Source organism: Rhinopithecus bieti, unplaced genomic scaffold (genome assembly GCF_001698545.2).
Source record: "Rhinopithecus bieti isolate Rb0 unplaced genomic scaffold, ASM169854v2 scaffold_17930, whole genome shotgun sequence".
Classification (NCBI taxonomy): domain Eukaryota; kingdom Metazoa; phylum Chordata; class Mammalia; order Primates; family Cercopithecidae; genus Rhinopithecus; species Rhinopithecus bieti.
In genome coordinates this window covers 86,713-109,212 of record NW_016809035.1, presented here as the reverse complement: position 1 = coordinate 109,212, position 22,500 = coordinate 86,713, and the positions used below count along the sequence as shown (strand labels likewise).

General features: G+C 40.2%; 1 protein-coding gene across 6 annotated transcripts in view; it reads right to left on the bottom strand.

Annotated features, from left to right (window-relative positions):
- The window catches only part of RFX4 (regulatory factor X4), a 184,627-nt gene that overhangs the window by 95,521 nt on the left and 66,606 nt on the right, over nt 1-22,500 (bottom strand). For all 6 annotated transcript variants that reach the window (XM_017888249.1, XM_017888252.1, XM_017888251.1 and 3 more), the window contains exon 4: nt 16,732-16,855. In XM_017888249.1, coding sequence (XP_017743738.1) covers nt 16,732-16,797 — 66 coding nt within the window. In that variant the 5' untranslated portion in view covers nt 16,798-16,855. The remainder of the gene's footprint in view (nt 1-16,731; nt 16,856-22,500) is intronic.

The following is a 22,500-nucleotide window of genomic DNA, read 5'->3' as shown; positions in this document are numbered from 1 at the left end:
TCATTTTAGGTGTGGGAAAAGAAGGCTTTTCGAGTAGCAAGAAATTAGAAATTTAATACAATGACAAATTCCTGTTTTATAACCATGTATTTTGGAAATCTCGTGGCATATTTTTAAAAACACACATAAGAAACAATTCTTTGAACAAAAGAGAGAAATAATTAGGGAAAGAAGTTGGCTAAAGGGAACTAATGGTCACAAATTTAACTCTGAAAGCGGGATATTCACTTTTTTTATTTTGACAATAAACCTAGTCTATTTTTCTGAAAAGAAAAAATAATTAAAGTGATGATATGAATGGGGACTGTAAAACATCCTATCTCAATGCTTCCATCTTAAAATGAGTGTTTGCTGGGGTCATTTTACTATACTGACATAACTCTTACCTATTCAACAATTTTTATGGCACTTCCTGGGTGCCAGGAACTGGGGAATGAAAGGGTTAGAGAATGCTACAGATTCCACAGGAAATTCCCTAGGAGAATTTGCAAAATTTCTATAAGAAATTCATACTGAGTGTAATGAGACAGAAGTGGAATTTCAAATCATGCATATGGATTGACGAAGGATTCCTTGAAAAGCCCCAGGGCTGGAAAGGTAACAGTGAATCTGTTGCCCCTTGAAGGGTACCACGGATGGCAATAACAAGAATTCCAAAAATCCGTATGTGAACCCCTTATTGTCCTCAGGGTGACTGGATAATGTGTCACGTGTACATGAGAGAAGACAGTCATCACACACTGATTTAGTTAGAATGAGGTGAGTTACATAAGATACAGGTTAAGTCAAAAATGGAATAATTCTGAAGATGACAATAAGAGAGGGCGAGGGTGGTGATGGCAGCATGTGTGTGATGTAGGACATTTTTAGAACAGTTGTTCTCAAAATTATTCAGAAAGAAGAGCACCTAGAAAGGCTGGAACACTGATATGGTAGTGATAATATATTAAAAACATGATGTGTTCAAGTCATGAAATGTTGCTATAATAAACTGAAGTCCTGACTAACAAGCATTGAGTGTTTATATTTATCAGGCTCTGTGCTAAGTAGCCCTTTTACAGTCATTATCTCAACAGTTCTCCAGGTGATTGATTGCTATCAATATTCCATTTTACAGATGAGGAAGCTGAGGCTCAGGGCTATTAGGAAATTATCTGAGCTCACACAGCTGCTAAGTGGTACAATCAGGATTCAAATTCAAACCCAAACAGTTTGACTTCAGAGTTTTACATGGCACTACACACACACACCCACACATACACACACACACACACCCCTTAAAAAACCTGGTGTGAAATCAGGCATTCTGACATGGACACCCCACAGCAGATTCAAAAAAATTAAGAAAAATATATGCAAGAATTAAAAGTAGAAGGAAAGTCTATGTACATGTTTTTTTCCCTTTGATAACTAGAAAAAGACCATCTTTGAAGAATCCTAAAGATGCCTTGAGTGCCCTCATCTTCTACTGTGTCAGTTCAGGGGTGTGCAAGTGACCCCAGGTCAGGGTGGGAGGAGGGTGGGCAGACTGGTGGGTCTAGAAGAGGGCCAACATGTAAATGAGGGGGTCTCCATCCTCCTCTCCAATGCAGGTAAGTGCAGCTGATGAAGCACAGGTTCCCAGAACACACTTGGCTTTTTTCCCCATTGCTCAAGGATGGTCAGCAAGGAGAAAGGAGCCAAATCTTCAAGGATGAGCCACCCACAACCCAAACTGCCAATTACCCATGTCCTCACTGGAAAAATGCAGGCTCTAAATAAATCCAATTCATGCAAGCACATCTGTCACCCCAGCTTCCCTTTCTCCAGTCTCTCTACCTCTTACCGGTGTCTCTTCCCCACTCTCAGCCCCACCACTGGATCCAGTGTGGGTGAGGGGGAGACCTGCCACTAAATGTAGGAAATGGGGAAAACCACTCAGTCCCTCTGAGCTTTAATTTCCCCATCTGGAAAGTGAAGGGATGGCATCAACTGATCTCTAAGTCTCCTTAATAAATTAAACTCATACATACTGAAGTGTTAGTAAGTGATAAGTATTAATGAATGAGCTTATCCTGTTCTAGTTGCATTTTTACAGATTTAAATGAGTGGAATTGAGGAATTTAAGACATCATTAAGCCTTTATTTCGGAAGGTATATTTTCGAGGCCAAATGGCCTCTCCACATATTCAAATTACACTATAACACAACTATCTAGTGCCTATCCGTAAGCCAGCCTTTTCCTGAAAAGTTCAGCAAATTCCTGACCATGAATCATGTCACCCTCCACAGTCTTTAGTGATCACATTGTACCACCTATGTTACTTCCCATGAGCTCATAATTTGAGAGAATAACCTATACTCTTCCAGGATCCTGAGTTCCATTTCATAGCTGTAACATATACAATGATACATGGATGTGTGAAATGCCCTTATGTGCATAAAATGGCTAGTTGCCTACTCCTTCCCCACTAAACCCTAATTATTTGTTTCCCTTTCATCCTTAGTCCAAGATAAATAAATCCTAATTATTTATTTAAATTAAAAAAACTTTAAGAGATGGGCTCTCACTGTGTTGCCCAGGCTGGACTCGAACTCAGGGGCTCAAGCGATCCTCTCACCTCAGCCTCCTGCCTGAGGAGCTGGGACTATAAACCTGCACCATTGCACCTGGCTCAAACCATTGTTTTTATTCCAGGATAGAGTGGACCACATTTTCTTGCCTTCCAGACAGCCAAAGGAAGACAATGAGATGTAAGGGAAAATCACTGGGCTGGGCTCTGGGAAAGAGTCTAAAGAGGGCTGACTGAACTGGGAGCTTTGACCTTTCTCCCCTCACCCCATTTTTTTCTACTTCTTTCCTGGAAGATAGTCTTTGGAGTCTAGCAGTCATTTTGGACGATGAAGTGATATAGAAACTGGAAGCCATCTACTAGAAAGGGCAGAGCACAGAGGAAGAACCTGGGTCTCATGCTCTTATAGAGCTGCCCAACTACAGCTGGGTTACCTTCTTCTAGACTTAGTTTATGGAAGAAAAGTAAGACCACTAATTTATTTAAGCCACTATCGAGGAATGGGGAGGGACACCTTTCCCCACAGCCCCAATTTCTATAATAACTCAGAGACCTTCTGGTTTCCACCCAGGATCTACTTTATAGAGAACGCTCCAGTGTTTAGCTCCTTTGCATTATCAGAAATCTGATATTGACAACATAGGCCCTGGAGCCAACTACCTCATCTTTAAATGGGAATAAAAACAGCATTTTAACTTCCAGTTTCTGGTTCTGTATATAAGAAGCTTTGAAGTCACCACTTCATCCTAACGAGTAAAAGCAAAACAAACTGAAAATCAACAATTCTTCTTGGGTCCCTAAGAGAGGGGAGGAGACGAAGCAAACTACTGCCCCCAAGACTGGAGAGACAGGCAAATACAGAAAGTCGTGGCTTCCTGGAGCAGAGACTCAGGAGTGGGAACTGCCTCAGGAGCCAGTGCTGGGGTAGGAACACCTGAATTGTAATTGATGAGTTGTGAAGGCTTAATGAAGACAAGGCTGAGAGTTAAAAAATAACTCCAGGGAGGCCCAATCATAGAGGAACCCACACAATATTGAGAGATGTACCTCTAGGAGTGTGACCAGATTCCCACAGTAAATATCAGAGCAAAAGTCCCTCATGCTTCCGGCAGGCAGGGGAAGAAAAGGGCCCATTTTGAAATACGCCGGAGCACTCTGTTCTTCTTAACAAGGCCTGCTTTCAGGAGAAGCTAGTTAACCAGAGCCTAATCTGCTGGGGTATTACCAGAGCCTAACTGACTTGGGAGAAGGGAAATACCCAACTCCAGTCAACTCTAGCCTTCCATGCAGAGAAGGAAATAGCCCAACACCAGTCACCTCTAACCTTCCACGTGAAAGAAGGGAAATATTCAATTCTAGCCAACTTTAGCCATCCTATGACATCTAAGAGGGGAGAAAAAAAATTGAGAAACACTTGTAGTAAAGTTCAGTCCAGAGGCATAGGCTCACTAAAGGATTGAGACCTAATCACAGGACAATAGATTGCTTCCCCGCCACAACATGCCTTACCATCACACGACTAAAGGTGATTTACAGCAATTCCTTTCTTACCTGGCCCATCATGTTCACCCACCAAGAAAAAATTACAAGGCATGCTAAAACACAATTTAAAGAAACAGCAAGCATCACAACCAGACAAGGCAAGGATGTTGGAATTTGACCAGGAATTTAAAACAACTGTGATCAATTTGCTAAGGGCTCTAATTGATAGATTAGGCAGCAAGTAAGAACAGATGGGCCATGTGAGCAGAAAGAGAGAAATCCTGAGAAAGAACCAAAAAGAAATGCTAGAGATCAAAAACACTGTAGCAGAAATGAAGAGTGACTTTGATGGATTTGTAGGTGACTAGACACAGCTGAAGAAAGACTCTCTGAGTTTGCATATATATCAACAGAAACATCAAAAACTAAAAAGCGAAGAGAACAAACACTGAAAAACAGAACAGAACATCCAAGGACTATGGGGCAACTATAAAAGATGTAAATATACATAATAAGAATATCAGAAAGAGAAAAAAGAGAGAAAAGAAGCAAAGAAATATGTGAAACAAAAATGAGAATTTCCCCAAATTAATGTCAGACACCAAATCACAGATTCAGAAAGCTAAGAGAACACCAAGCAGGATAAATGTCAAGTAACAACAAAAAACCAAGTCACAGGAAAACTACATCAAGGTATATCATTTTCAAACTATAGAAAATCAAAGATAAAGAAAAACATCCTGAAAAAAGCCAGAGAGAAAAACAACCCAGTTACTTATACAGGACAAAGATAAGACTATCTTTTGACTTCTGCTTGGAAATCATGTAAACAAGAAGAGGGTGAAATGAAATATTTAAAGTATTGAGAGGAAAAAACCTACCAACCTAGCTTTCTGTACACTGAGAAATTATTCTTCAAAACTGAAGTAGTAGTAGAGACAATCTCAGACAAACAAAAATTAAGGGAATTTGTTTTCAGTAAACCTGACTTGCAAGAAATATTAAAAGAAATTCTTTAGGGAGAAGGAAATTGATATAGGTCAGAAACTCAGATCTACATAAAGAAAGGAAGAGGACCGAAGAAGGAATAAGTGAAGTAAAATAAAAACTTATTTTTCTTGTTTTTTAATGGATCGAACAGATGACAGTGATTCAAAATAATAGTGGCAACAAAATATTTGATTATATGTGTATATCAATTAAAACACATACATAAGTATGTGTGTATGTGACTTTTTACAGAGGGCACCAAAGTTAAGATTTTCTCATTATAAGGTGCTCACCCTTCTTGGGAAGTGGTATAGCGTTATTTGAAAGTGGGCTTGAATTAGTTGTAAATATATATTGCAAATTCTAGATGGCCATTTAAAAGATTTTTTATGTTAAAGTATAACTGATATATATGCTAATGAAGAAAAAAATGGAATGATATGAAATGCTCAATTAAAACCGCAAAGGGCAGCAGAAGAGTGGAAGACAAAAATAGTAACAAATAACAAGGGCAACAAATAGAAAACAGTAACAAATATGGTAAATATTAATCCAATTTTATCAATAATCACTTTGAAGATCATGGTCTAAATGCACCAATTAAAAGACAAAGATTGCCTGAGCAGTTCAAAAAACAAGACCCAACTATATGTTGTCTATAAGAAACCCACTTTAAATATAAAGACCCATATAGATTAAAAGTAAATGAATGGAGAAAAATATACTATGATAATACTAATCAAAAGAAACAGGAATAACTATATTAATTTCATATGGAGCATACTTCAAAGCAAAGAAAGTTATCAAGGATAAAGAAGGGCATATAAAATTATAAAGGTATCAATCTCCAAGAAGACACAACAATTCTTAATATACATGTGCCTAACAACAAGAGCATCAGACTACATGAAGCCAAAACTAATAGAACTGCAAAGAAAACTTGATGAATCCAGTATCATAGTTGGAAACGTCAATACCCCTCTATCAGAAATGGAAATCAGTAAGGCAGAAGATCAGTAAGGACATGAATCAATTAAATATAATTGATATTAATAGACTACTTAATCCAAAATAGCAGAATATATATTCTCAAACTTACATGGGACATTCATCAAGATAGATCACATTCTGGGTCATAAAACACAAAAATTATATAATGTCTGCTCTCAGGCCACAGTAGAATTAAGCTATCATTCAATAACAGAAAGATAACTAGAAAATCCTCAAATATGTGAAAATAAAATAACAATTCTACATAACTGATGGAGCAAAGAAGAATTCTCAGAGAAATAAAAATATTTGAACCAAATAAAAATGAAAATGCAATATTAAAATTTGTGAGATGCAGTAAAAGTAGTGAGTAGAGGAAAATTTATCACACTGAATGCATATATTGGAAAAGATATAAAATAAATAATCTAAGTTTCCACCTTAGGAAACTAGAAAAAGAAGAGTGAATTTAATCTGAAGTAAGAAGAAGAAACAATAAAAATTAGAGCAGAAATCAATGAAATCGAAAACAGGAAATCAATAAAGAAAATCAATGAAACCAAAAGCCAGTTCTCTGAAAAGATCAACAAAATTGATAAGCCTCTAGCAAGCATAACAAAAAGAGAGCAGACCCCAATTAGTAATATTAGAAATGAAAGAGAAGACACCACTACAGTTCTTATAGACATTATAAGGATAATAAAGGAATACTATAAATAACTCTATGCCCACAAATTTGATAATCTAGATGAAATAGACTAGTTTTTTGAAAGATTTGATTTGCCAAAACTCATACAAAAAGAAACAGACAGAATAGGTCTGTATCTATTAAGTATATTGAATCAATAATTAATAACCTTCCAAAACAAAAAGGTTCAGATGGGTGCACTGGTCAATTCTACCAAACATTTATACAATAAATTTTGTCAATTCTTTACAATTTCTTTCAGAGGACAGAAGCAGAGGGACTACTTCCTAACTCTTTCTATGAGGTCAACTGTTACCTAGTACCAAAACCAGACAAAAAACATTAGAAAAAAGTTACGGACCAATTTTCCCACAAACATAGATGCAAAAATTCTTAACAGAATATTTGCAAATTGAATCCAATGATGTACAAAAGTAATTATACACCATAACCAAGTGGGATGTATCCCAGACATGCAAGGCTGGTTTGACATTCAAAAATCAATTAATGTAATCTATCACATCAACAGGCTAAAAAATTATATGATCATATCAACAGATGCACAAAAGTATTTGGCAAATTGCAACACCCACTCTGATTTGAGAAAAAAAATCCCTCTCTGAAAACTAGGAATAAAGGGTAACTTCTTCAATTTGATAAAGAACATCTACAAAAAACCTACAACTAACATTATACTTAATGGTAAGAAACTCAAACTTTTCCCACTAAGATCAGGACCAAGGCAAGGATGTCCCCTCCCACCACTTCTTTTCAACATCATACTGCATTGGCTAATGCAATCAGACAAGAAAAGGAAATAAAATGCATGCAGATTGAGAAGGCAGAAATAAAACTCTTTGTTCAAAGGTGACATAATTGTCCAAGTAGAAAATCCAAAAGATTCTACAAAAGAAAAAAAAAAAAATCTCCTGGAACTAATAAGCAAGGTTTTAAGATACAAAGTTAATATACAGAAGTTAATCACTTTCCTATATGCCAGTAATAAACAAGTGGTATTTGACATTGAAAACACAATACTATTTATGTTAGCATCCCCCCAAAATGACATATTTATGTAGAAATCTAACAAACTATGTATAAGAACTACATGAGGAAAACCACAAAATTCTGATGAATTAAATCAAAGAAGAACCAAATAAAAATAGAGATTCCATATTCATGGATAGGAAGATGCAATATTGCCAATATGTCAGTTCCTCCCATCTTGATCAATAGATTCAATACAATCCCACTCAGAATCCCAGCAAGTTACTTTGTGGCTATCAATAAATTGATTCTAATGTTTCTATGGAAAGACCAAAGACCCAGAATAGTCAGCCCAATATTGAAGAAGAACAAAATTGAAGGACTGATTCTACCCATCTTCAAGATGTACAATAAAGCTACAGTAATCAAGACAGTATGGTATTGGCAAAAGAATAGACAAATAGGACAACAAAACACAATAGAGAGTCCAGAAATTGACCCACATAACTATAGTCAACTGATCTTTGACAAAGGATCAAAGGCAATAAATTAAGCAAAGATAATCTTTTAAACAAAATGATGCTGGAACAACTGAAAATACACATGCAAAAAAAATGAATCTAGATACAGACCTCATACCCATCACAAAAATTAACTCAAAGTGGATCATAGATCTAAGTCAAACACAAAACTGTGAAACACCTAGAAAACAACATAGAAGAAAACTTAGATGGCCCTGAGTATGATGATGACTTTTTAGATAAAACACAAAAGACACAATCCATTAAAAACATAATTGATAAATGGGACTTCATTAAAATTAAAAATATATGCTCTGTGAAAGACAATGTCAAGAGAGTGAGAAGATGAGCCACAGGCTGGGAGAAAATATTTGCAAAAGACACATCTAATAAAGGATTGTTGCTCAAAAAATACAAAGAACTCTTTAAAAACAATAAGAAAACAAACAACCCAATTAAAAGATGGACCAAAGACCTCAACAAACACCTCACCAAAGAGATATACAGATGGCAAAGAAGCAAATGAAAAGATGCTCCACATCACATATCATCAGGGAAATGCAAATTAAAACAACAATGACATACCACTACATACCTATTAGAATGGCCAAAACCTGGAACACTGACAACACCAAATGCTGGTGAGGATGTAGAGCAACAGGAACTCTCATTTATTGCTGTGGGAATGCAAAATGGTACAGCCACTTTGGAAGACAGTTTGGCAGTTTATTACAAAACTAAACAAACTCTTACCATACAATCTAGCAATTGCACTCCTTGGTATTTACCCAAAGGATCTGAAAACTTACGTCCACACAAAAACCTGCACATGCATATTTATAGCAGCTGTATTCATAATTGCCAAAATGGGAAGCAACCAAAATATCCTTCAGTAAGTAGGTGGATAAATAAACTATGGTACATCCAGACAATGAAATATTATTCAGCACTAAAAAGCAATGTGCTATCAAGCCATAAAAGACATGGAGGAAACCTAAATGCATATTATGAATGGAAAGAGGTCAATCTGAAAAGGCTACATACTGTATGATTCCAACTATATGACATTCTGGAGAAGGCAAAACTGGAGACAGTAAAAAGATCAATAGTTACCAGGGGTTAGGGGACAGGGAGAGAGGACTAGGCAGAGAACAGGGGATTTTTAGGGCAGTGAAAATACTCTGCATGATACCAAAACAATGGATACATGTTATTATACATTTGTCCAAACTCACAGAATGTGAGCAAATTCACCAATGTAAGTGAATTCACCAAGAGTGAATTCTAATGTAAACTATGGACTTTGGGTGATGATGTGTCAATGTAGGTTCATCAGTTGTAACAAATGTACTACTCTGGTGAGGGATATTGATAATGGGGGAAGCTGTGCAAGTGTGGGGATGGGGGTATATGTGAAATCTCTGTACAATGTATTCTTTGCTGTTAAAACTAAAATTTCTCTTTTAAAAAGTTTTAAACAAACAAAAAACCAAAATTACAGCATCTCATTCACAGAGTATGCAAGGATTAAATGAGATAATCCATGAAAAGCTCTTGCCCAGGAACTGGCACAGAGTCAGTGTTAGCTATTTTATGATTTCTAGTTGAAAAGTGTTTTGGGCTAATATGGTAAGGATCCTCATATGCTTGTAGACTAACTTCCCCATTTGATAGATGGAGGAAGTGAGGTTCAGAGAGGGAAAAGGACCTGCCCAACATCACATGGTGAGTAAGGGTGATAGATCCTTAAGTTCAGGGCTCAAAACCTGACATTATTGGAAATTCCTGGGCTACAGCACATGGTGGACCCTTAATAAGTGTTAGTTGAAGAAGACATTCTTTCACTTTGTGGCCTCTACTGCAGCAGTCCCCAACCTGTTTGGCACCAGGGACTGGTTTCATGGAAGACAATTTTCCCACAGACAGGTTGAAGGAATGGTTTCAGGATGAAACTGTTCCACCTCAGATCATCAGGCATTAGATTTTCATAAGGAGTACACAACCTAGATCCCTCGCAAGTGCAGTTCACAATAAGGTTCTCACTCCTATGAAGATCTAATGCCACTACTGATCTGACAGGGGGCGGAGCTCAGGAGGTAATGCTCGCTCACTTGCCCACCTACTCACCTCCTGCTGTGTGGCCCAGTTCCTAACAGACCACGGACCAGTACCAGTCCACAGACCAGTGGTTGAGGACCTCTGCTCTACTGAAATGCATCTTTCAAATGCTTAGAAAGCAACTCATTTGTAGGTTAGAGATGTTCTCTTTGCTCAAAAATCTGAGGCTCAGTTTTTCTCTCTGAAAAGGTTTAGCTTGTTGGCCAAATGCAGTGATGTTCCATCTTTGTGTGGGTAGAGTTTTTGTTTTAGAGTTTCTGAAAGACAAGTGGTCAAGCAGGAGAAGGAGGTTTCTGGTGAAATTAAAACACTCACTTTAGCTTTCATGGATCTTCCAGGGTTGTGGGCTGAGGGAGGGGGATGCTCAGTACCTGGAGCTTTTCCACGACTAGCCTGGTTCTCAGGCTGCCCCTCACCCCCACAAGGAGGAAGCACCCTTCCAATCCTGTGTCCTTCCAATCTTGCATTCATGCTCGGGAAGTGCATTTGCCATCTTGTTTTGCAGTCACTCGTGTGTATATGTCTCTTCTACAGGGTCGTTCCCTCGAAGGCAGACTTCACTCTGTATCCCATCTCCCAGCATGGGACTTGACCCACACAGACATGAGATAAATGAATATCAGATAAATGGATGAACCGGGGTGCTGAGGGAGGTAGTACTCAGTACCCCAGAGTCCACAGTACCCAGAACACCCCAGCTGGGAAGATCTGGGAAAGCATTTCTCAACTGTAGTGATCAGCACACTTGACCCCTGAGATACAGAGAGGCTGAGACTTCTCTCCAAAATTCCATCACCTGGGAGGTCACCAGATGACTACTAACAACTACAACAAAGTCAAAAGGACAAGTGTGTACACAAAACCTGCCTCTACACATACCTAGCCTAGCCCTGAAATAACTCATCCTGTGTAAACGAGGTGGCTAAGGACATGGGCTCCGGAGCCATATTTGCCTGGTTCACATCCTGAGTCCACCACTTACTGGCTGTGTGAACTTGGCAAATCACCCAACTTCTCTGGGACTCAGTTTACCATCCATGGAATGGGAACAATAACAGTATCTACCTCATAGAATTATTTGGAGGACCAGACAAGGTTGATACATGTAAAGTGCTTGGAACGGTACCAGGTATACAGAAAGCCCTGCATAAATGTTTGCTATTTAATTGTATAAAAACTGAATGTTGCATTCTAAGTTAGACAGAGCTAGACACTTCCACCATCTGTTAAAAAACTGCCTATTGATAAGCTTGGACAATGTCATGTGCATGCCAATTCTGATCCCTATTACTGTATGTTTGTTTCAATTTATAGTTCTGTTGTTCTCTAAAAATTTATTTCACTGTTTCCCTGGAGAGCTAGAGTTATATTCTGGAAGTATTTTTTCTCAGTCTAACACACCTAAAGGGACCAGGAGCAGGAGGGAAAGGCCAGGGAAGGGGAGAAGATCGGATCACACTCTTCCCTTCCTTACTGTGGGTGTCCAAGCCAGAGATAGGCAGACCCAAGCTGGGCTAGGGAGGAGTTTTGAAGTAAATGTGAGACTGCAGTTTTAAATTCAAGAACTGGACTGGAATGGAGTTTTAACACCTAAAAGAGAGTCTAAATTATTGAGAAGATGCTTGTTCTTATAATCAATAACCCAAAAGCTGTTAAATCTGCCATGCAACCATCAGGGGTCAGGGAAGGAAGTGAGCCACAGACAGACTTGGAACAAAGCAAAGCTATTTTTTGTTTATGCTTCATTGAGTTCAGCCTGTTCTATCTGCCAGTTCTGCTTTGTGGGGCTCCTCTGGGCATCTCTAAGAATCAGGGTGTAACAGCGTGCAGTAAGTTGGCCAGAAGCTTCCAACACAATAACAGAGCGACAGAGGGACGCCTCAGTCACCTGCGGGGCTAAAGCAGCCTGTGAGTGGAGGTGGTAGGAGGTTGGCTAGAGAGTGCATCTCTCAGTTAATGTGGACAGAAATCCACAGTGGCTCCCCCAAAACCTATGACAGGACCCCTGGCCCCAGCATTTGGGTGACAGTCATAGCAGAAGGCATTGATAGCTAGGAGAAGCCCCCAGTGAGCACCAGTTGGTCGAATGACTCTTGTTGCCTTTCCTCCTCCACTGTCTCCCATCTCCAATCCTGCAGGAGCCAGAAAAGGAAGGAGAAAAAGCTGACCCTACCCGTCTTTCCAAGAACAAATTCTAAGCCACAAGGAGGAAGAAGCCCTGACTTAGATGTGAGATTGAAGTTTTAAATTGGACTGAACTGCACTTTTTAATAGCCGAGAATGAGCTGTAATTATTCAACCAAGACTGATGTGATGGGTGAACATGGCCAGATGCTGTGGAATTTCCTCTGAAGACATCATCATCAGAACAGGAAGAGTTGGACAGAGAACTCTGAAGGCGATTTTTCAAAGTAAGTAAAAGTACAGCTAGTTTCCATGTGTACCTCAATAAGTTCATTCCTACTCAGTAAATGGGCTAAAGGAAAATGGATACAACACCAGTTTCATAGAGTTATTATCATGAAGGTTAAATGAGTTCACATACCTAAAAATGATTCACATTATCCCTGACAAGTAATGTAAATATAAATCATACAACATGTAACAAATATCCAAGGGCTTATTCTGTGCCAGGCATTGTTTTGGGCGTAGGGGATGCATAATGAACAAAAAAGTCCTCATAGAGCTTTCATTCTAGAGGCGACAGACAAAACAAAATCATTATGTATATATAATGCTTCTCTATACTCACATGATAGGTGTAGATATAGATATAGATACAGATATTTGGCAAGCCTAGAATAGCAGTAGGGAAAGTTAGCTATATATCTGTAGAGAGAGAGAAAACTACACTGTATAAATGTATAAATATATCTATTTCAAGTAATGATAAATGCTATAAAGAAAAATAAAGCACGGTAAGGAAATACGGGAGGTGAGATGGAATGAGGCCCTCATTTAGAGAATGATGATTTATTTGATGGGCAGAGCACTTTATAGTTTCAAAAAACACCCTCATAAGCACTGTCTCATTTTATCCCTAGTTTCGTGAGGGATTATTCCTGTCTAAAGATAAGGAAATGCGAGCTCAGAAAAGTTCAATGACTCCAAGTCGGGTGACTTTTCATTACCCTTAACAGAGAAAGCAGGCACAAGACCAGTTCAGCTAGAAGCTTTCACATTCTCTACACTCCCTAAATTAATTCTGGGACCCAAAGTCAATACAGCGTTACTGGAAGTTGGTGCTTATGGGGCTTGGCCAGAGACTTGGAAAGAGGATTTATATTTCAGATCTTACTTGCAGTGAAGCAATGGCTGCCACCCACTTTATGAAGAATGGTATCCCAACCAGGTCACCCTGGGGGACAGCTTCAGCATTGGTGTCTGTGTTGCCTCAGCCCACTTGCAAGCTGAGTAGAGACTACTACCGATATATTTGTTCTCCAAAAGCTAAGCTGAAATATTAAACCTCGCCTGCTCTAAGTTAAAAGTTCATCAATGAATCATAAGTTTGGATGGATCTGCTCAAAGGAAGACTGTCCACGATTTCACCTCAAAGTTTCACAGAACAACTATTCCCTTTCTCTCAAGGAGATGACAGCTGCAGCATGCTGGAGTCCTCAGGAAAGGCAAGTGTGTCTGGGATTTCAATCCAGCAAGCTCAGTGTGGAAACCCTTAGCAAGCAGCTCCTGTCCTCTGTGGCTGGAAGGACAGCCCCAATTCCCAGTCCATTTGAAATTGATGGCAAGGCAGCTGCACAGAGCATTTGCATTTGTGCTCTTAATGCCATTTGAGTATTTCCTTGTTTTCAGGCTGAAGATAAGATGGAGTTTAGATTTTTTTTAAATGACTATTTTGGAAGCAGCTGGCAGTATAATTCTTAGGGAGAAAATGTATTGTTTGGAAAAATAGTTTGAAAAGCTATTTGGGGTGAGATACCTTTACGGGCATAGATGTCAGCAGAAACCAAAGATTGCAGAAGACAGACATTTGGTGGGGGGTGTCTCAAGGAGGAGGGGGAGAGGAGAATGAGGAGAAGGGAGATGGAAGAGGAGAAAAGGGAGACAGCAGGGTGGAGAAGAGCTGGGACTAGTTTTGGGAACCAGCAGGGGCAGGGCCAGTAAGCCCCCCCTAAACCCCCACTGTGGTGAAGAGGCTGAAGAGCATTTTGAAGTGGGGTATGTCTGTTCCGTAGGACCCTGTTTGGGATGTAAACCCTGTTTGGGATGTAAACCTCTCCTACAAATCTCACTCTACTAGGATCACAGAGGCTTCCTGTGGGCTGTCTTGCGAAAAGCAAAGGGGGTGCTGAGTTTCCTCCTTGACTCACTGCAGTATAACACAGGACTGTCTGATAGAACTTTCTGTGATGCTGGGAACGTTCCATTCTGCACTGCCCAATATGGTAGCTTCTAGTCACATGTGGCTCTTGAGTATTTGAAATGTGGTTAATGCAACTGCTAGTGAACTGAAGTTTTTATTTTGTTTAACTTTAAGTTAAACAGCCACACATGGCTAATGACCAGAAGGAAGAGTCCCAAGTCAAGGTGACCCTGAGAATGCAAATGCCTTGAGATTTGCTGAAGTCTTGGGGCAGGCTCGAGACTTAAAACGAAAATGGGACTGGGGTGCTGAGGTGAAGGCGTGAGTTTAAACTGATTTTACCTAGATCAGGAGGTCAAGAAAACCACAAGCTAACAGAGTTACAAAAGTAGTTGAGAAAAAGAGAATAGAGGCTTCTTAGGCAGGCAAATCCGAGCTTCTAAAAGTGGTGAGGGTTTTTGTTTGTTTTGCAGAATATAAGCTAACAAATATCTATTTATGTCTATGCACAGACATCTCACGTGGAATTCATAACAGCAACAGTTGTAATAGCACATGGTAGGTGCTTAATAAATGTCTGAGTTACTGGATGACTGAGTAAACAGTACTTTCCATCATCCACCGACATCATCTCAGTCGACTCTTGCAACATCTCCCTGAGGAAGCTGGGGCAGCTGAGGCTCAGAGAGGTTAGATAATAAGTCCAGGAAACGGAGGATTCCTGGTCTTTTGGTTCACCTAACCTGTCCCCCAGCCTGTACTTAAGAGGCCTCATTTGGGCTCTCCACTGTGGCCTCTGCGAGAGGGTTTGTAGGTGCCACCGAATATTCCAGGACCGCAAGCACGTGACCAAGCTCTGGTAGCATACACATCCACAGTGTGTGCTCTCCCTTCTCCCACCTGCTGAGGGGCACCTCCATAGCAGAGCCATACCGAGTTCCTTTCTGGGTCCCCACTGCCACTACTTAACACAGGGCCTGCCACACAGCCAGTCTCTACCAATACTGAAGGACTGAAGAAATGAATGAAAGAAATAGTCAAAGGTGGTTTCTCCACTGACTTTTAAAAAACATCCCTTTCACTTTGGAGAAATTGTGTTAATCAACACAGAAACGTTTTTTCCTCCCCAAGTCGTGACAGAGCATCCTCCAATTTATTGAATGAAGCCATTTCTCAGCCACTCCGTTTTTGGGCTCTCCAGGGTGGTTGGCCTAGCCCTAACACTGGTCTTTGTTTTTTCCTACTGATGATTTATCTGTTGGGGATCTGAAAAGGGAATTCCTGAAACTCATACACTGACCTCTTTCTGCCATTTCAGCCCTTCGTATTCCTGCACTCAGAAAACTGATAAAGAATCGTGGTACAGAACAAGCCTATTTTTGTTAGCAGATGCAGGAAAATTACACGTAGAAAACGAAGCTAACAAAAGGAGGAAGGGTTTAGGTATATTGGCTCAAATTGGGTGTGTTTTTTTTGGTGTAAAATACAGACTTTTAGCCATTGAATAAATAAATGATCAGTCTTAAAGAATGCCCCAACAGCTTTCCTTGGCCTATTAAATGGGAATGCTCAGTGCTAACAATTTTTTGTAGACATGGCTCTAAATGTGGATTGTATTTTTATTATAAGGTGGAAAGAGAACAGTTAGGACTGTGGTGATAATGCAGATAGTACCCCTCCTTGCAGAGGACTCCCACACCTCCAATCTAAGGAAACAGGGCCATTTCCAGTTTCTCCAAGCATCTACATGACTAAGCCAAGCAGGTTGCCTGTTCCGGGTTGATTGACATCTGTGTAACACACTTGTGAGTTCAATATTTGCCCCTCAGAGAAAATAAGTTGCTTTGTGAAAGTTAAGTACTGAGGAAATTCAAGTTAGACATACCCTTCTTACTTTACAATGTTTTTGAATTGTTTGAAATTTTGATAGCAAAGTATTACAGTGAAGTTGAAGTTGTCAAAGTACCAAAGTAAGTACTTTGATAACTTTAAAAAAATAGCTAAAATGCTTTAAAACCGTGTATAAATTACTTAAAGTTGGGGTGGTGGGGAGGACAAGCCTGATGAGGTTGGACTCACCTTTCCAAAGCTGGCAGCATTGACAGGTTGGGTATCATTCTTCTCGCAGAAATCCAGGTAATGCATATAGAGGGCACTGCGAGGGATGCAGACCCCCTCTGCAATCTCATAGTTCTCCTCCAGCCTAGGGAAATAAATGCCCAGTGAGCAAAAACTGTGTTACCTTCCCCAAGCAAGAACGGTCTGTTCTTTCTAGTCCTCCAGAGATGGGCAGACCTTAGAAATAGCGCTCTTTCTACAGGTGGAGAAGCTGGGGCCCAGGAAGGCAAAGCAAGCTACCCAAGGTCAAGCCTGGCATGAGTGGCTTGGCAGCGTCAGAATCCTGGCCCCTTTGGGTATGACACGAGGCTACTTTTTCAGCCCAAATTCCCAGATCCTCTACTCTGTACTGTCATTGGCCTGGCCTTGTTCTGGCTAGATCAGATACCTGCAAACTCCAAAAACTACATAGGGTCTTGTGGGTGCCCCAGTCAGCCAGGAATGAACCACAGACCCACTTGAGGAGCCATTTGTAATAGCTAAAAGCCAAAGGAGGATGTGTCAACATCTTGGAGCTCGTTGACTGACAAGCGCAATGGAAGCGGATTGTCTGGGGAAACCAATGCCCTGGGAGAGGCCTATACAGCTGTCCAGCCACTAATCTGCTGACTGAAGGGAGGTCTCATGACCAGAGGAGGAAGTTGGCTCCATGATTACTTTAGAATCCTCTTCTTCTCTGCTGTGCTAGGGGTAATGATTCTATACCCATTACCTTCTTACTGAGTCTCTGTTAGGAATTCTATAGGAGAGATTTTCTACAACTGGGTTTACATCCCAGCCTTGTCACTTGCTGACTTGGTGATGCTGGGCAAGTTACTTAAGCTCAGGCCTCAGTTTCCTTTTGGTGGTATTGAATTGTGAGTGCCTTCTAAAGTGGTTATAATGATTAGATGAGGTAACGTGGGACAAGCATCCGTGTGGTGCCTGGCACGTGCATGGGAAGCACTGAGAAAATGTCAGACCTCCTCATAATTCATTCTTCCTCTCCAGAAAACATTTTTGGGCACGATGTATCCTGACTCTGTGCTAGATATTGGGGATATAAACAAAAATTAGATACAGGGTTTAAATAATTTATTATTCTTTAACCCAAACACCAGAATGTAGGCATCCAAATGAATCTTGCCTCCATTGTCCTAGGCACTCTGGAAGGTTAAATACCTTTCCCAAGAAAACTGCTGTGGCACAAGGCAATTTGGAAACTTCTCTTAGGGTCATGCCTTCAAAGCCTGGGGTACCTACTGCTAAATCAACTCACCAACAGAAACATTTCTCCTTTGATCATTAACTAGATTTTAGGAAACAACCCAAAGTCATTTGGAAGCAAGTTGGGGGAATAAAGTAACTGGAAACCCATCCCCCAGCCCCAGTTTTTTGGGTCAGAAATAAGGCATAATTCCAAAGTGATGAAACAAGTGTCCTCAAGTGGCTTCAAAACTCCCTCTGAGAGCATTTGCCAAAGAAGTGGCCCAGCACTGTCGTAAGTGAAGTGGAATGAGGACACGGCCCCCCAAGGTGCCCACTTGAAAGGGCAGCGCTTGTTCAAGTCATTCCAACATGTGATTGCAAGAACATCAGTTCAATCATTTCATATCCAAATCCCGCAGAGGGGGAACACAACCCTAGGGACACAGACCTGTCAGCACCAAGACAAAACCTGGTGCTGAACAGTCCCCGATCATCTCATCCACTCCCCATCTTCTGGGATGGGGAACACTGAGTAACTTGGGATGGTTTTTAGAAATGTTCCCAGAAACAGTTGATGTAATCCTTTCTAGGTGATCAAATTCCTCGAGGCTGGGATAGTGTCTGAGTCACTTCTGCATCCTTGAGACACAGCATATTCCTTGGCACACAGTAGGTGCTCAATAAGTGTCTTATGGATAGATTATTTCAGTCATTTATTCATTCAACAAATATTTATTGATCTTATCAGCTGCCAGGCACTGGGGATATCACAATGAGCAAGATAGTTCATGTTTGCATACAGTGAACAGATTCATGGTAGACAGATGGACAAAGACACAGATAACCTTTAACTCAACAAGTATTTACTAAGTGCCAGACGATGTTCTAGACATTAAGGGAACAGTGGTGAACAAAACAATGGTCCTGTCCTGAACAGGCTTACATTCTGATGTATGTCTTTGACATCATAAATTGGAATTCTAAGTGTGTTTTCCAGTGGGAAAAGGGTTTCACATAAAGAACAGGTTTCTTAGGACTGTCCTAAGCTTCAGGTTCAGTATGAATGAAAATCAGCCCGGGAGGTTAGCCTGGATCCCTAACTGCCATTCATGGCATTGTTTCTCTATAAAAGTGAGTTCAGAGGTCCAAATAACCAGCTTGCGTACAAACTTGTAGGGGCCATCTGAATAAGACAGCTTTCTCAAACTGGGGTCTCACAGACATGCTTTGTTTTGGCCTGAACAGTGTTGGCCCAATTTTTAAAATTCAGGACATTGCACATAAGAATCTGGATTTCTGGCTTCTTTTGAAAAAGCTGAGATCTGGCAACACTGGACCCATATTCCCGCACGACAACAATTGGCCAGAGCTACATGTGCCCTGGAGTTGGCCAGAGTCCTCACTCCTCCCTATTTCTTTGTACCCTGTCTATTTTCTGTTCCTTGTCTGGCTCCTGTAGGCACTTGTGTTGGCATAAGACATGATCTATGTCCTAGTTAACTTTGCAGTCTATTTGGGGAGAAGCATGCATAAGAAATAATATTTAATTACTATAAACTCCTGACCATAAGTATAGTTGAAGGTGGGAAAACAGAGAGATTGATGTGTAGATGAGAGTAGATAATTAAAGTTTCATGGAAGAATTGGGTTTGGAATTGTGTAACAACAAACAACAACAACAGCTAGCATCTGTTGAGCTCTTACTAGGTGCTGGGCCCTGGGTATCCATGGTCTCATTTGATCTCACAATAACCGTATGGTATGAGGTAGGTATTTATACATATGTTTCAGGATAGGAATCTGAGGCTCACAGGGTGTAACTCATTTGCCCAGTCATGCAGCTAGTAAATAGGAGGGTTTGTCTCACTCCAAACCTCTCTGGTATTCTGCCATGGTAGCTGGGGGAGGGAGGGAGGTTCCAGGCAAGTAGAACAGCGAGGATGGGAGACAGTGCCATGTGTTTTGAATGATGGAGATGCCGATCCGAGTGGAGAGAGAAGGAAGGGGTGTCTAAAGGGAAGAACCATGGGAGGTGGAGGGAGTCTTTAAATGCCACACAAATGGATATGATTTGGCTTAAGAATTTAGCACTCCCTTGGAGTTGAAGAGTTACTATAAAAATGTTATTTTCAGAAGAAGGCAGTAGAGTTGTACTCAGGAAGACTGAAAGAAACAAAGACTCAGAGGAGTCAGGAAGACCTGAGTGCTTCCAGGATGCTATAGGAATAATAATAATGATAATGATAATAGTATCATCAATAACAACAATAACTTACATTAATTTAAACAAATTTAATTTAATAATAGTTTAATAATTTAAACGATAATTTAAAGCTTAATATGTTCTATTTGCCAGAAATGGCTTGAGTATAATAAAAGAATGTCAAACAACAAAAACAACAACGAAACACCTGTCTCATAGGTATCATCTTAGACTTTTCTTTTTTTTTTCTTTTGAGACAGAGTCTCACTCTGTCACCCAGGCTGGAGTGAAGTGGCGCCATCTCGGCTCACTGCAACCTCCGCCTCCAGGGTTCAAGCAATTTTCCTGCCTCAGTCTCCTAAGTAGCTGGGATTACAGGTACCCACCACCATACCTGGCTAATTTTTGTATTTTTAGTAAAGATGAGGTTTCTCCATGTTGGCCAGGCTGGTCTCGAACTCCTGACCTCAAATGATCCTCCCGCCTCAGCCTCCCAAAGTGCTGGGATTACAGGCATGAGCCACCGTGCCTGGCCATCTTTGACTTTTGAGAGTTCCATTAATCAGTTTTTAAAAGAGATTTGACTTCAACACTTGTAGTGGAACATTTTCCATTCTCATGCATATGTAAGAACAATTTGGGCCACCGCAATTTTGTGTATGACAAGTTGTGGGGAAGATAAAAGTATCCCTTTTGCTTATTTTGCTAATGGCTTCCTAGAATTTTTTTTTTGGCCTAGAATTTTTTTTGGCTAAAAATTTTTTTTGGCTTTTTTAAGCATGGGAGTGGCATGCTCAATGCATTCTTTGGAAAGTTTGCTCTGCGCCTCTAGGGGAGGTGGCCCAGGAGGACGATCAAAGCCTGGCACGTACTGGCTGATTAATTAGGACTTGTTGAATGAATGAATGAACACAGGAGACCAATTAGGAGCTACTATAATAGTTCTGGCAGGAAATGATGTGGCATGAACTGAAGCAGTGGTTGTGGGGGCAGAGATAACACTTAGGGTGTGGGCCTCATGCTGCCAGATGTGAGGAGGACAGGAGCAACCGAGCAAACTCTCAGGTTCCTAACTGGGCAGAACGCATGAATGGAGGGCTCCATTCCCCACGGTCAGAAGTGCAGAAGGAGAGGACAGTTAAGGGTGAAAATCATGCTTTCAAATGCGGCGTTAAACAGGATGAGTTTCCAAGTACATTCCTGGCACCTTCACTCATTAGTTACTTTATTTAAGCTCCCTGTGCCTCAGTTTCCATTTGTTGTTCTTGTGACTTGTGTGCTCACTAAATCTGGCCAAGAGGTCAAGATTAAAATACAAGATCATGGTTAAGAAACATCACATCAAATGAACCCATAGCAGCAACAAACTATTCAAATCAGATAGGTGTAAGTCATGGTTCACACAGGCTGAGCTAATTAAACAGTTACCTGTCAAAGGCCAGAGCCTCCTAAATAAGTATATTTCAGCCCACGTTTTGTTCCTCTTTCCGGAGCTTCTGAGCCTCAAAGTAACTAGGTGGCTTATAACTATGAAGCATTTTAATCAGCTCTATGAACAAATGGATGTAATTGGCAGGGAAGGGCGCCTTTGATGCTTGATGAGTTTCTACAGGAATAGCATCATGACACCTTTGCCCAAACCTCACAAAATCCAGAGGTTCTGCCTGTCTACTAAAGTTGCTAATTGGAATGTCCACTTCCCTGACCAAGGCATGGCAGAAAGAAAGGCAGTTAATTATTCTTCTTCATATCTGATGAAATTTTCCCGTTTCCTCCTCTCTTTTAGAGGACATCATTAGTCTGACATGGTGAACAATGCTCCATTATACCTGGGTTTTTTTTTAATGATCACAAAAAAATTCCCCACTTCTTCCATTTTCCTTATCTTCTATTTAACAACTTGATTATATTTGAATTGAGCCTATCCTATTATGGAGAGATAATGAGCTCAGTCTGCTAGCTAACATGAGTCATTATCTGAGTTATATATTTTTAAGAAGACTTCCTCACAAGGTTTCAGCATGTGGCCTCCTAGGGCACATGGAGGAAGCTTTGTATCAGCACTTAAAATGAAAAGCAAATGTTTCAGCACCTGGCATAATTTCCCACTGTCCTCATTTTAAACCTGTGATTTCTTATATGTATACACAGAGATCTTTTAAACCAATTAGCTGTTTTATAGCATGGGAGCAGCATGATTGATGTATTCTAAGGAAAGATCGCTCTGCATCAGCTCAAAGTGCTCACTTCTCAAGTTCTTGAACACATGTCAAGAACAGAAACTTTTTTATTCTCTTTTACAAAAAAAAAAAGACAACAGGATTTTTTTTTTTTTTTTT